Source organism: Nycticebus coucang, chromosome 22, assembly GCF_027406575.1.
Source record: "Nycticebus coucang isolate mNycCou1 chromosome 22, mNycCou1.pri, whole genome shotgun sequence".
Lineage (NCBI taxonomy): Eukaryota > Metazoa > Chordata > Mammalia > Primates > Lorisidae > Nycticebus > Nycticebus coucang.
In genome coordinates this window covers 29901665-29916981 of record NC_069801.1, presented here as the reverse complement: position 1 = coordinate 29916981, position 15317 = coordinate 29901665, and the positions used below count along the sequence as shown (strand labels likewise).

The 15317-nt window shown below is 48.9% G+C and overlaps 1 protein-coding gene across 2 annotated transcripts in view; it reads left to right on the top strand.

Moving 5' to 3' along the window:
• STK40 (serine/threonine kinase 40) overlaps positions 1 to 15317 on the top strand; it is a 51591-nt gene that overhangs the window by 10621 nt on the left and 25653 nt on the right. For both annotated transcript variants that reach the window (XM_053576381.1, XM_053576380.1), the window contains one exon: positions 15173 to 15292. In XM_053576381.1, the coding sequence (XP_053432356.1) occupies positions 15181 to 15292 (112 nt within the window). In that variant the 5' untranslated portion in view covers positions 15173 to 15180. The remainder of the gene's footprint in view (positions 1 to 15172; positions 15293 to 15317) is intronic.

Here is a 15317-nt window from a genome sequence, read left to right as displayed (position 1 = left end):
GGAGGCTGAGGCAAGAGAATCGCGTAAGCCCAAGAGTTAGAGGTTGCTGTGAGCCGTGTGACGCCACGGCACTCTACCAAGGGCGGTACAGTGAGACTCTGTCTCTTAAAAAAAAAAAAAAAAAACAAAAACAAAAACATAAAATAAAACTCTGCTTCTCAACTCGGCACCTGTGGCTCAAGCGGCTAAGGCACCAGACACATACACATGAGCTGGTGGGTTCAAATCCAGCCCAGGCCTGCCAAACAACAATGACGGCTGCAACCCAAAAATAGCCAGGTGTTGTGGCAGGCGCCTGTAGTCCCAGCTACTCGGGAGACCGAGACAAGAGAATCTCCTAAGCCCAGGAATTGGAGGTTGCTGGGAGCTGTGATGTCATAGCACTCTACCCAGGGTGACAGCTTGAGGCTCTGTCTCAAAAAAAAAAAAAAACTATGCCGAAACTTCCCATGCATATTCAAGGGTGTGTTATAATCTTTTTTTAACCCAGATGGGATCATATTTTCACATATAGTAGCTACAGTTTGCTTTTTGATAACCTGTCATAGACATCAGCAGGTGTGGATCTGGTCTTAATGGCTGTGTAATATTTTATTGTCTAGATGGAACATAGTTGTAATTATTTATCCAGACCTTTAGATTCATTTGTTATCTGGGGTTGTGTATTTTCATTTTGTGCTTTTGTTTTTTGCTACTTCACATGGTTCTACAAGGATCGTTGTCAAGTATGTTTATCTTTGTGAACTTCTATGAGTGTGTCAGTAGGTAAATGCACAGAACTAGAATTGCTGGGTCTGAGACACATGTATTTTCTTTTTCCTCTGTTGGCTGTGGTTTCACACCTGTCTTCTGCATACCTTCTAGGCCTGTGCAGAAAAGATCTGGGGGCCCAAGGTGGGCAACACACCTCTTGAGACACACCTGAGCAAACACATAGTGAAGTGCTCTGTCCGGCATGGACAGTGTCTGTCAGTGGTTGCTCCTGGCCCTTGTGATCAGCCATGTCTGGCTGTCAGTGTAGAAAAGGGGAGGCCCATGTGTGGCTGCACCTGTCTGACAGCCAGCTGAGGGGCACTCTGATGGCTAAGGCTGCCTTCTGCCTCTAATCATGCCTGACAGCCTCTTGACCCTCTGAGCAGCCACAGCCAGTGGCATTTGGTAAAACTTCAGAAAGCAAACTGTATCATTCCCTGTCAAAGTTGTGAAACTTAATTTTTTATGGCCCCAGCCCAGATTGCCTCTCTCGAAGGATGATGGTGGTGACTCTCGCTGTTGAAAACGGTAGGAAGGGAGAGAATGGCACCTAGGCCTAGCCTGTGCTTTACTGTCTGTCCCTCTAGAAATCTAGGGTAGAAGGAAGGAGCCGGAGCATTTCTAAGTTAAGTGTCTGTCTCCTACACACTGGCTCCAGCTGTCCTCAGGAACCCTCTTTAGCAGTAACACTGTCCCTTTCTGCTAGGTGGGGGTCTGCAGAGCGGAGAAGCGCATTTCCAGGTGATGCAGGGACAGAATGGTGGCACTTAGAGGCATATTTTGGTTGCTTTCTGCCTTGTCCTTGCCTGATGTGAGCTATTGTGGTGGCAAGAATTTAAACTCCATACGGGACCCCACAGCAGGCCTTGTTGCCAGGCTGACTCACGGTGCAAAGCAGTAACTGATTATTTGAGCTAAAGGGCCTGTCACGTGTTATATGAGGATCTCCCTTCTAATTTGAGTGAGCCAGAGCAGGCTAGTGTGACGGGAGAGCTGTCAGTGACTCAGTCAGCTGTCACAGCACATGGCACAGTGCCCCTGCAGAGCTAAGGGGCCACCACAAATGTCTCCTAAGCCAAGGTGCTTGGTTGCTTCCCCAGGCTGCTTCTCGGGATGGGGGGTGCCAGGCCAGCATAGCCCTGAGAAAGAGCTAAGTCTGTTCCTTCCTCCTCTAACACCCACACACGGTGACGGTGATGGATTATTTGTTGTCACATCAGCTGCTTCCGGAGGCCCCTGGGAGGGGAGAGCTGGCGCAGGGCTGTCAATGCTGCCCTGGATTCTGCTCTGGTGGCTTTCAGAGTGACTACTAGTGAAGCCCTTTGCCCCAGGAGCAGTCAGCTTGCTTCCGGCTGCAGGGATTGGTTTCTTCCTCCCTTTATCTCACCCCAAAGAAACCTGCTGAGAGAGGTCTGCCCTCTATGTGCACTGTCCTGAGGCTTTTATTTCAGAATCTCTCTCAGATACCTCCTCCTGGCCATGGGCCTTTAGCCTGCAGACTCTCCTTGCAGCCTTCAAGGAGGCCCAATGGGGACTTCCTCCGGGCAGTATGGGAGAAGGGACATCAGTGATAATGCAATCTTCACATGGAGCCAATCTGTGAATCTTGCCCCTCCAGAGGAGACTAAAGCTGGGTCCTGAGCTGCAGACTCTGGGCTCCCAAGCCACTCCTAGCCCCCAGGCCTGCTGTGCTTAGCATGTTGCAGTCCTGCTGAGGAAAGGCAGCTCAGAGGATGTGCTGGGGGCAGCAGGCTGGGCACAGGCCGCCTTTCTGACCACCCCTCCCACTTCCCACTGGGCTGAGTCACTTCCTCTGGCCCCAGCAGGTACTCTCCCACAGGCTGGGAACAAATATGGCTTCAGGGGGTGAGGTTCAACTTCAGGGGGCGAGGTTCATCCTGTGCAAAGAGAGCTCTGGTTAGAAGCCGCCCTGGTTCATTTGTAACCCCTGAGGCAGTAAAGCACAGTGTTCAGAGAATGATGTGATGTTATGTATTCTTGACAAATTGGAGCTATACATATCTTGCATTTTAAATATGAACAGAATCATCACTCTGTTTTGGAATGGTGAAGATGACAGCATACGCATGAATCTTTGTCATCAGGGAGTCCTGGCTGAAATAGAGGGATTGCTAATCCTCCTCTCCATCTACTGCCATCCCCCCCAGCATCTATCCTGAGCCCAAAGCAAATGGCTTCTAGTGGGTTTCTGGGGAGATTGCTTATAGCTGTCAAGTTCCTGGGGAGGGGGTTCATGCTGCCTTCAGGAATGGCTGTCACTCAAACTCAGAGGAAAAGACCTTAACAGAGCCTCCTTCAGCCAGGTAAACAGATGTAGGTGAGACCTGGCTCTGTGACGTGGACTGTGGTCTCTAGACTCATGTTTTAGTAGTAACAGGAGGAGTCTTTTTTATTATTGTTATTAATTTATTTTCATTTTTACTTTTGTTTTATTTTATTTTTTTTAATTTTTTTTGGAGACAGAGTCTCACTTTATCACCCTTGGTAGAGTGCTGTGGCATCACAGCTCACAGCAACCTCCAATTCCTGGGCTTAGGCGATTCTCTTGCCTCAGCCTCCTGAGTAGCTGGGACTACAGGTGCCCACCACAACGCCTGGCTGTTTTTTTGTTGCAGTTTGGCCAGGGCCGGGTTTGAACCCACCACCCTTGGCATATGGGGCCCTACCCACTGAGCCACAGGAACTGCCCTATTTTTTATTTTATTTTATTTTATTTTTATTTTTTTGAGACAGCCTCAAGCTGTTGCCCTAGGCAGAGTGCGATGGCATCACAGCTCACAGCAACCTCCAACTCCTGGACTCAAGCGATTCTCCTGCCTCCACCTTCCAAGTAGCTGGGACTACAGGCACCTGCCACAATGCCCAGCTATATTTTGGTTGCAGCCATCATTGTTGTTTTGTGGGCCTGTGCTGGATTTGAACCTGCCAGCTCAGGTGTATGTGGCTGGTGCCTTAGCCATTTGAACCACAGGCACTGAGCCTATTTTATTTTTATTTATTTTTTTTCTTGTTTTTTTTGTTTTCTTTTTTGTCGAGACACAGTTCTACCCTATGCCCTGAGCAGAGGGCAATGGCGTCGTAGCTCACTGCAACCTCAGACTCGGGCTGTGGGCACCCTGCTGCCTCAGCCTCCGAAGCCGCTGGGATTACAGGCGCTCGCCGTGGCGCCCAACTGGGTTTTTCCATTTTTTTCCATGAGTCAGGGTCTCACTCTCGCTCAGTCAAGCCTTGAACTCCTGAGCTCAAGCAATCCTCCTCCTCAGCCTCCCACAGTGCTGGGATTACAGGCGTGAGCCACCGCGCCCGGCTCCTATTTTATTTTTTTGAGACAGTCTTACTTTGTTGCCCTCAGCAGAATCTTTGTTGCTGTGGGATCACTGCTCACAGCAATCTCAAACTCTTGGGTTTAAGCGATTCTCTTGCCTCAACCTCCCAAGTAGCTTAGCTGGGACTACAGGTGCCCACCACAACACCCGGCTTTTTTTTTTAAAAGATGCGGTCTCACTCTGGCTCAGACTGGTCTCGAACTCCTGCTCAGGGCAATCCATCTGCCTCAGTCTCTCAGAGTGCTAGGATTACAGGCATGAGCCACCATGCCCAGCCAGAGGAGTCTTTACTTCAGAAAACTGTAAGAATTAAAGAGAGACTCTAGGAGACACTAAGAATAGTTCCTGGCAAGCAGTGGGTGACCATTAAATGATAGCTAAAAAGGGATGTGCACGAAGAGACTTGCTGCAGAGAGGTGGCTTCAGCACAGAGCAGGGAGCTCTCACCCAGCACCAAACAAAGCCCCTCAACACCACCACCCACAGCATCCTTCAGTGTGATCCCCCAGCTGTCCTGTAAAGGAGGGAATATAACCATCCTTGTTTTACAGATAAGTAAACTGAAGTCCACAAAGGGTAGATGACTAGTTCAGGGTCTCAATGATTGTGAGTCTCAGAAGTTGAAATTTGAGCCCGGGCCTACAGCCTGCATTTGGGTAACTGGTCCACAGGTCGAAACCCTCAGTTTTATGGTGATGAATTCCTTTTGGTTTCCTAGGCTGATTTTGTTGTTAGAGAGTAGGACTATAGGGAAGTCAGTAGCCCTGGTAGAAGCCACCTACCTGGGGTATTAGGTGCATCAGGGGTGGCTCCCAGAGTGCTTAGGTCAGGAAAGGGTGGGGATGCTGCATGTTGGCTGGTGGGGGGATGTTTCAGTAACCCAGCCTCTGACTCTCCTCTGTTCTCTAGAGAGGTGCCTCTCAGGGGGCCCTAAAATGCCACCATCCCTCTCCTTCCTTGCTCACCTACCATTTTCTGTCCTCAAAGTGCCCAAGAGAAGGGTTGTTTATAGAGAATTTTGAGGGTACTATCCTTTTTGTGCTTGGCATTCCTAGAATTATGTAGACATCAGGTAGAGAAGGAACAATTAAGGAAGAAATATGGTCATGTGGAATTATACAAGATTCAGCATTGGAAAGGGGTGAGTTCTTTCAATAGCTAGCCAAGTAGGCAGGTCTAAGATCTCAGGGTCTTTTTTTTTTTTTTTTTTGAGACAGAGTTTCACTTTTGTCGTGGCATCATAGCTCACAGCAACCTCAAACTCCTGGGCTAAAGCGACTCTCTTGCCTCAGCCTCCCGAGTAGCTGGGACTACAGGTGCCCGCCACAGCACCCGGCTATTTTTTTTTTAGAAATGAGGTTTCCCTCTGGCTCAGGCTAGTCTCAAACCTATGAGCTCAGGCAATCCACCTGCCTTGGCCTCCCAGAGTGTTAGGATTACAGGTGTAAGCCACCGAGACTGGCCAGATCTCAGAGTCTTGATTTCTTTTCCTTTTTTTTTTGAGACAGAGTCTCACTATGTTGCCCTCAGTAGAGTGCATCACAGCTAGCTCACAGCAACCTCCAACTCTTGGGCTTAAGCGATTCTCTTTCCTCAGCCTCCTAATTAGCTGGGATTACAGGTGCCTGCCGCAGCACCTAGGTATTTTTTTGTTGCAGTTTAGCTGGCCCAGGCTGGGTTTAAACCCACCACCTTCGGTGTATGTGACTGGCACTGTAACCACTGTGCTATGGGTGCCAAGCCAGGGTCTTGATTTCTTTTTCTAGAAAATGGTTTTTGTTTGTTTGTTTGTTTTTTGAGACAGAGCCACAAGCTGTCACCCTGGGTAGAGTGCCCTGGCATCACAGGTCACAGCAACCTCCAACTCCTGGGCTCAAGCGATTCTCTTGCCTCTGCCTCCCAAGTAGCTGGGACTACGGGCCCCTGCCACAACGCCCGGCTGTTTTTTGGTTGCAGCCGTCATTGGTGTTTGGCGGGCCCAGGATGGATTTGAACCCGCCAGCTCAGGTGTATGTGGCTGGCGCCTTAGCTGCTTGAGCCACGGGCGCTGAGCCTTTTTCTTCTTGTTTGTTTGTTTTGTTTTGAAACAGTCTCAAGCTGTTGCCAAGGGTAGAATGCCGTGGCATCACATCTCACAGCAACCTCCAACTCATGGGCTTAAGCGATTCTCTTGTCTCAGCCTCCCAAGTAGCTGGGAGTACAGGTGCCCGCCACAGCGCCCGGCTATTTTTTGGTTGTAGTTGTCATTGTTGTTTGGCAGGCCCAGGCTGGATATGAACCTGCCAGCTCTGGTGTATGTGGCTGGTACCATGGCCGCTTGAGCTATAGGTGCCAAGCCTAGAAAACGTTTATTTGTGTCTGGGCATAGTGGAGTGTGCCTGTAGTCCCAGCTACTCAGGAGCCTGAGTCAGGAGGATTGCTTTAGCCCAGGAGTTTAAGGTTGCTCTGAGCTAGACTCACACCATGGCACTCTAACTCAAGTGACAGAGCAAGAGACTGTCTCTAGAAAAAAAAAAAAAGATCTTTGTGTTTCTTTTTAGGGGCAGGGTCTCACTCTGTCATCTATATTGCAGTGCAGTAGAAAATTTGTTTTTGTGTGTGTTGTGGGGGGATTAGTTACAATTTAAGATTATATATAGTTGGCTCTCTTGGTCTGTGAGTTCCATATCCATGGATTCAACCAACTCAGATTCAACCAACAGTGGATTGAAAATACTCAGGGGGCTCAGCACCTGTGGCTCAAGCGGCTAAGGCGCCAGCCACATATACCTGAGCTGGCGGGTTCGCATCCAGCCCCAGCCTGCCGAACAAGGATGGCTGCAACCAAAAAAACAAATAGCCAGGCGTTGTAGCAGGCACCTGTAGTCCCAGCTACTTGGGAGGCTGAGGCAAGAGAATTGCTTGAGCCCAGGAGTTGGAGGTTGGTGTGAGCTGTGATGCCACAGCACTCTACCCAGGATGATAGCTTGAGGCTTTGTCTCAAAAAAAAAAAAAAAAAAGTAAAGAAAATACTTAGGGAGAAAAAAGGTGCATGGTTAGATCTGGACTGAACTTGTAGACTTTCTTTTGTTATTCTTCCTTAAACAATATAGTGTAACAACTATTTACATAGCATTTACATTGTATTAGTTATTATAAATAATCTAGAGACAATTTGAAATGTATGGGAAGATGTACATAGGTTATGTGCAAATACTATACTATTTTATTTTATTTTATTTTTTTTTGGCCTGGGCTGGGTTTGAACCCACCACCTCCAGCATATGGGACCGGCGCCCTACTCCTTGAGCCACAGGCGCCACCCTATACTATTTTATATTAGGGACTTAAGCATCCTTAGATTTTGGTGTCTATGGGGAATTCTCAAACCAATCCTCTGAGGAGAACAAGGGACAACTGTTTCTTGCAAGTGCCTTGTAAACTATATAACTAAGTGTAAAAATTAGTTACTGATAGTTCACGTGAGCGTGTGGGCCAAGCATATGGGTTTGAAGCCTGAAATTCACCATCCAGAGGCACACAGGAATCTAGGAGAGACCTAGCAGCCGCCCAGTGAGGATGGGTGGTCTGTAAAGCATGGGCCATCAGGTTGCCTTAGTTGGATCACACATTCAGATTTCGCAGTGCTTACCCTGTCATTGAATGCCAGGTGTAGTCAGCTAAATGCATACTTAGGTCAGAAGTTCTCTTTTCTGGAGGATGAGAGTGGTAGTCAGTTTTCTGACCAGCAGAAGGACCTTTACACCACCTGGAAAATGGCCTGGAGGTCCTGTTACTGGTATGAAGGGGCAGGCCAGGCTGTCACTCACATGCTTGCTGCAGGAAAGCAGATCTTTTTGCTGGATTCAGAAGGGATTTCCCTGCATCAGGACCTGGCCCATCCCTCCATCAGTGAGGAATTCTGGCTGCAAGCATGTTGTGAATAGGTTTAATTCCTTCAGCAGCAAAGGCTGTGTAAGCACAACCCCTGGTGATCAGCCAGCTTAGACCCCATCCTGCCCCATGCATTTCAGACATGGGACTTTGCCTGGACAAACCATCCTAACACCAGTGCAGTCCAGTTACCTGCAGCCGTCACACCGTACCTTCTACCATGAACTGGCAGATGCTGGCTAGTGTGACCATCTGTACTTTCTTCAGGGACCCACTCAATCCTGGGCCTCTTCTTGGGCAGTTTGCCTGTGAACCACATCTTGTTCCTCTTTATCTAGCTTTCTCTGTCTCATGCCCCAGTGGGGACTTTATTGCCTTAGAGCTGCCTAAGAGTCACACATTGTTTTCTCTTTCAGCAGTTTGTCAGGCACTGGGCTGGGTGAGGGAAGCAGAGATGGATTTGGGTGCGTCCCTCCGAGGAGCCCACAGCCAGTGTTTACAGCACTGTGGGAGGGGACAGAGGTGTGCTCAGGTGCACTGGGAGTTGGAGGAGGAACAGCCAGCTCTGGCAAGAGGATTTGTGTAAAGACTTGCTACAGAAGGTGACACTTCAGTGAGGACTGAGGGAGAAAGACAAGCCAGCCAGGGAGAGAAGGGCAGGGCAAGGCATACTCAGGGAACTGTGAGTCATCTGGTATGGGTGGATGTAGGGTGCATATAAGGGCAGTGAAGCTGGAGAGGTAGCCTGGGTCTGCTCAGGCTCACTGAGGAGCTTGAGTTTCTTCCTGAAGACCATGGAAACCCTTGGAAGACCTCCACAGCCCAAGATGGAGATTCTGCAGGCTGCTGGCTTCAGTTTGCCCCTCCCCAATTATACAGGTAGCTGAGCCTGGCTCTTCCCATGAGTGCAGTGCCCCCTGCCCCATCCTGCACCGGGTGCCAAGAGGCCCTCTGAAGATATGCTGCGGAAACGTGCCACCAGGTGGCAGACCCAGTGATCGCATGGAGGCCTCTTTCCCACCACTCCTTTAGCAGTGTTTAGGAGAGGGGGCCACACAAGCCTGAACCCTGTTCATGCCAGGCTGGCTCTGCCCAGCATGTAGGAGATTCCAAGTTCTGCCACTGTGGACTGTGTACCCACAAGCAGGTTTCTTGAACCTGTGGATCAGGTCTTGGGAGCTATTCCAGCAGGTTGGACTTTCTCCTCTGCCTCGAGCGAGGGACCTGAGAGTAAGTTACAGACATTGTGACCCTTTACCTCGAAACATTTCAGCATGTAACTTTTTTCCTCCATGTTGCATTTATTTATTGTGTAGTCTCCTCTAATCTAGAATAGTTCTTCAGTTTTTCTTAACTATCTGACATTGATATTTTTGAAGCACGGGCTCATTATGTTGAACAGCCCTCAATTTGAGTTTGTCTCAAGATTAGATTCGGGTTATACAGTTTCGTGGAAAAAAGAGTAGCATAAGTAATGTGTCTTTATTAAGTTCATATCAGAAGGCAGAAGGCCTGTGATGTCCATTTGTTCTGTTTACTAGTGACATGAACTCATTAACTTTGACTATTTGGGTAAGGTTACTGCTCGCTTTTTTTTTTTTTTTTTAATTGAGATGTATTTACACACAGTGAATGTTACAGATCTTTTAACTGTGCTGTTCATTTGTTTCAAAAAATGCCCACACTCTTGAGCCTGTCGCTCAGTCGGTAAGGCGCTGACCCCATATACCAAGGTTGGCGCGTTCAAGCCCCGGCTGAACTGCAACCAAAAAATAGCCGGGCGTTGTGGCGGGCGCCTGTAGTCCCAGCTACTCGGGAGGCTGAGGCAAGAGAATTGCTTAAGCCCAGGAGTTGGAGGTTGCTGTGAGCTGTGTGAGGCCACGGCACTCTACCGAGGGCCATAAAGTGAAACTCTGTCTCTAAAAAAAATACCCACACCCACAAGCTATGTCCTTTAACAGTAGAAGTTTTACAGCAAGGTATATGTGCTCTGCCTTCCTCCCCAGCCCTGCTCTAAGAGATTTTGCACCAGGTCTTAATTCCAGACTCCTCCCCACCACCATACTTTACCTCCAACTGGAGTATGATGATGGACCTATCCAGGGAGGTTGGTGGGCTCATTGTCCTGACAGTCCTTTACTGTGCCCCAAGTAGGTAGTTGCCAGTGCATGTGTGCTCACTTGCAGATGCCTGCAGGGATACTTCTGAGTGCCAGTGGTAGGCCTCCATGCTTTGACCGGGCTTCAGCTGCTCTGTAGTTGGGTGGAGCTTAGGATAGACTGAGCCTAGGGAGCACGGTGACTGGTTTCATTTGCTCGGTACCATCTTTCTCTGCAGCTCACCTCCCTCCTTTGGAGGTTGGTGATGTGTCCCCCCGTTGAACCATGCTCTACTGTACGGTGCCCCACCTGGTTGTACCCACCTAGCTCTCTATACCCTATCACACTATACCACTGGACTCTGAGCCTTAGAACTCTTATGTCTCTGATGGCCCGGCCTTTGTGGCCCTGCTAGGAGAGCTGGACTCATATTGCACAGAAGCTTTAGGGTGAGGTGGCCCTGGTCCCAAATTGAAAGGGATCAGGTGTCTTCCACTGTGTGCCTGCCATGGCATGCAGAGGCCTATACTCACTCCTCAGGAGTGCCAAAGCAATAGAAGCCCCTGCTTCCAGAGTTAAGGAACACAACGGCAGCCTGCTGAAGGCAGGGTACCAAGCTAGGTTCTTGTGCCTCTCTTCTGGTCTCCACCCCTCACTCTTATTGCCTCACTCAACTTGTTGAGTTCAGGTTGGTGCCAACTTGTGAGGATAGAACATGGAAGAGTTGACAGATTCAAAGACTTCTAAGCTAGGATTCTTGAATTCCTGGAGAGCTGAGCAGTAATCACAGGAAACAGCAGGCAAATAGCTGCACGAGAGCCAGACTGGGCTAGCACCCTTTACCCCAGCCTGGGGACCAAGTATCTCTGGAGGGGCCTGAGCCCCGTGTCTTTCTGAGACTGGAATTCCTCATCACAGATCCCACTGGGGAACCAGACTGCCTCCCAGCAGGCCTCCCCAGTGGGAGGATTTGGGCCATTTGCAGGCATGTCTCTGGAGGGATGCATATCCCGATGAGTTAAGGGTGGGGCAGCTTGTCCCTGTACAATCAGCAGTGGTCTGTCCCCTACTGGTGAACCTGCAGCAGCTTCCAGTTTTCTGGACCTGCCTCTTCACACCACTTCCTTTGCTTCAGTTACCTCTGGATAGCAGGAAGGGATATTCAAGAAAGGGAGGCAACCTCTCCTGCCAGCATCTCTGTCCTCTCCCTGCCTGTCTGTCTGCCTGCATCTTGGAGCAGTTCCCGTGCTGTTTGCTTGAGTGGAATCGTGAGTGGGGTGGGTAGGGTCAGGCTGAGCCCACTCATTGTCTGTGCTGCAGCTGCTTTCAGCAAACTCTTGTCTAGACCATGCCTATGTGTAGGCGCACAGGCAGCATCTACACAGGTGTGATGTGACACGGTTCTGTGTTCTCCAGGGAACTGAGAAAGAGAGGAGGAGACTTAGTGTTCCAGGAAAGATAGGAACAGGGTAAGACTATTAGTGATACCAACTTACTACCAGGAGCCGTGGGCAGCAGGCAACTCAGGACAGGCACAGAGCCACTGACCCTGGTAATGACCATTACCAGAGGAGGGGAGGCACCCATTCATTGATGGAGTATCTGTGGAGCCAGGCACGGGGGTGCAATGGCGCATATATATATATATATTTTTTGTTTGTTTGTTTGTTTGTTTGTTTGTTTGTTTGTAGAGACAGAGTCTCACTTTTATGGCCCTCGGTAGAGTGCCGTGGCCTCACACAGCTCACAGCAACCTCCAACTCCTGGGCTTAAGCCATTCTCTTGCCTCAGCCTCCCGAGTAGCTGGGACCACAGGCGCCCGCCACAACGCCCGGCTATTTTTTGGTTGCAGTTTGGCCGGGGCTGGGTTTGAACCCGCCACCCTCGGTATATGGGGCCGGCGCCCTACCGACTGAGCCACAGGCGCCGCCCATGTTTGTTTGTTTTTTTAATTTTTGTTTGAGACAGAGTCTTGCTATGTCACCCTTGGTAGAGTGTCATGGTATTACAGCTCACAGCAACCCTCAAACTCGTGGGCTCAAGTGATTCTCTTGCCTCAGCCTCTCGAGTAGCTGGGACTACAGGCGCCCGCCACAATGCCTGCCTATTTTTTTGTTGTTGTTGTTTGTTTAGCAGGCCCGGGCTGGGTTCAAACCCACCAGCCCTGCTGCATGTGGCTGGTGCCCTAACCACTGAGCTACAGACACAAAGCCAATATATATATGTTTTTAATATACAAAATACATAAATTTAATATATTTTTAATATAAATTTATACATTTTTTTCTCTCGGAATTTTTAGCAGAGGTAGAATTTTTCTAGTGGTGGGGAGCAGATATTAATCATATAAACACACCAATAAGTACATCATTATAAAATCTGGAAAGTGCTGGGTGGCGCCTGTGGCTCAGTAGGTAAGACGCCAGCCCCATATACCGAGAGTGGCAGGTTCAAACCCAGCCCTGGCCAAACTGCAACAAAAAAATAGCCAGACATTGTGGCGGGCACCTATAGCCCAGCTATTCAGGAGGCTGAGGCAAGAGAATCGCCTAAGCCCAGGAGTTGGAGGTTGCTGTGAGCTGTGATGCCATAGCACTCTACCAAGGGTGACAAAGTGAAACTCTATCTCAAAAAAAAAATCTAGAAAGTGCTACGAAGGACATTGGAGGATACTCTGAGTGAGTCTAACCAGGACCCACTGTTCATAGGGTGATCAAGGCAAGGGAAGCTTCTCTGAAATGATATCTTGATACTTAACTTGAGAGGGATGCCTAGGAGTTATCCCAGAAGCAAGGAGTGGGAACATTATGCCAGACACATTACTGCCCAGTTTTTAAATGTATTTCTGGAATTGGTTTCATTTTTCTCTGCTTTTATATGAATGACACTGAATCTGCTTTCAGCATGAGCCTCTTTGGCAGAAGGCCCAGCTGGGCCTAATTGTGCCTCCTGCATTTATCTGAGGACTGTTTGGGCCCTATGAATGACATGGTTCTCGTTACTCTAGCCGCTCTGCTCCTCAGTGGCACAGCTCTGAAAATAAATTGGGATTGATGGGAGGAGAGCCTAGTAGATGAACTAGACTTGTATTGTATCATCTATCCTACTTTTCAGTTTATTTTATTTTTATTTATTTATTTTCTCTTTTTGAGACAGAGTCTCACTATGTCGCCCTTGGTAGAGTGCCATGGTGTCACAGCTCATAGCAACCTCAAACTCTTGGGCTTAAGGGATTCTCTTGCCTCAACCTCCCAAGTAGCTGGGACTACAGGCACCCACAATACCCGGCTATTTTTTGGTTGCAGTTGTCATTGTTTAGCTGTCCCGGGCCAGGTTTAAACCCACCAGCCTTGATGCGTGTGGCTGGCACCCTAACCACTGACCTACAGGCACCAAGCTGGGCACTTGTTTTTATTTTTTATTTTTTATTTCTTTTAGAAACAGAGTCTTACTTTATTGCCCTTGGTAGAGTGCTGTGGTATCACAGTTCACAGCAACATCCAGCTCCTGGGCTTAGGCGATTCTCTTGCCTCAGCCTCCTAAGTATCTGGAACTACAGGCACCTGTAACAATGCCCAGCTATTTTTTGTTGCAGTTTGGCCGGGGCTGGGTTTGAACCCACCATCCTCGGAATATGGGGCCGGCGCCCTGCCCACTGGCTACAGACGCCGCCCGAGGGCACTTGTTTTTAAAGGTATTTGATTCACACTACCAGGTTGCTCCCAGATGGCTGTGCCGATTTGTAGTCCCATCTGGGAGAGTGAGACTCAGAACCTATATCAAGACAGAGTATTTCTTTAGTCTTATAAGTGAACAATTTTTATTTTTATTTATTTATTTATTTTTATTTTTTTGGAGACAGAATCTCCCTGTGTCGTCCTTGGTAGAGTGCCATGGTGTCACAGCTCACAGCAACCTCAAACTCTTGGGCTAAAGCGATTCTCTTGCCTTAGCCTCCTGAGTAGCTGGGACTACAGGCACCCGACATAACGCCTGACTATTTTTTGGTTGCAGTTGTCATTGTTGTTTTAGCAGGCTCAGGCTGGGCTCGAACTGGCCACCTTCAGTGTATGTGGTCGGTGCCCTACTCACTGAGCTACGGGCCCCAAGCTTATTTATTTATTTGTTATTTTTTTGAGGCAGAGTCTTAGTGTGTTGCCCTTGGTAGAGTGCTGTGGCATCACAGCTCACAGCAACCTCAAACTCTTGGGCTTAAGCAATTCTCTTGCCTCACCCTCCCAAGTAGCTGGTATTATAGGTACCCACCGCAAGGCCCAGCTATTTTTTTTTTTTTTTTTTTTTGAGGTTGTCATTGTTGTTTAGCAGACCCGGGCCAGGTTTGAACCCACCAGCCCTGGTGTATGTAGCCCATGCCCTAACCAAAAAACCTCAGTATTTTGTATTTTTAGAGATGGGGTTCTCTCTCTGGCTTAGATGGTCTCAAACCTGTGAGCTTAAGCAATCCACTCGCCTCGGCCTCCCAGAATGCTATAATTACAGGTGTGAGCCACTGCACCAGCCTGAGTTTCTTTCATCTGAGAAGACCTGAGAGGCAGAGAGTTGGGGAGAGGAGGTCCTTAGGGCAGCAGTTCTCATAAGAAGCATCATTCATAGCTTCCCTTTTGGGGGCCCACTCCCCAGAGATGGCCCAGGAATGGCCCTTCAAGCCATTTGGCTATAAGTATTGGAGGGAAGGTTTCATTTGGGAACAGTCGCTTCAGGGTTCCTTCTCTCTACCTCTCTGGTGATACCTTTGGGCTCTTGTTTGGCTTTTGCACCTGCACAAAGCCCAGTTGTCTCCTCTCTGAATCTGACTGGTTCCTTAGCAGCAGCATGCTGGCCCCTCACCTCTGTAGCCTGTATTTACTGCCTTAGAGGACATCCACTTTCACCATCTAAGTAATCCCAGGGACAGGAGCTGTGGTTCCTTGTCACTAGGAATGTTGGATGCTCCTCCGAGAGGGGGAGGAGGTGGTGGCTGTGTCGGAGCAGCAGCAACTGTGTGGCACATCCCAAGTTAAAGACTTGCAGGCTGGGTTAGCATGCATAAGGAGTCATTTCTCTGACTTAGTGAGTAGGGGTCTTTTCTGCCTTACCCAGAGCTGAGAATGAAGCGGAGAGCATCAGACAGAGGAGCTGGGGAAACGTCGGCCAGGGCGAAGGCGCTAGGAAGCGGGATCTCTGGAAATAATGCAAAGAGAGCTGGACCATTCATCCTTGGTAAGCCTCTAACCCTTGGGGAATG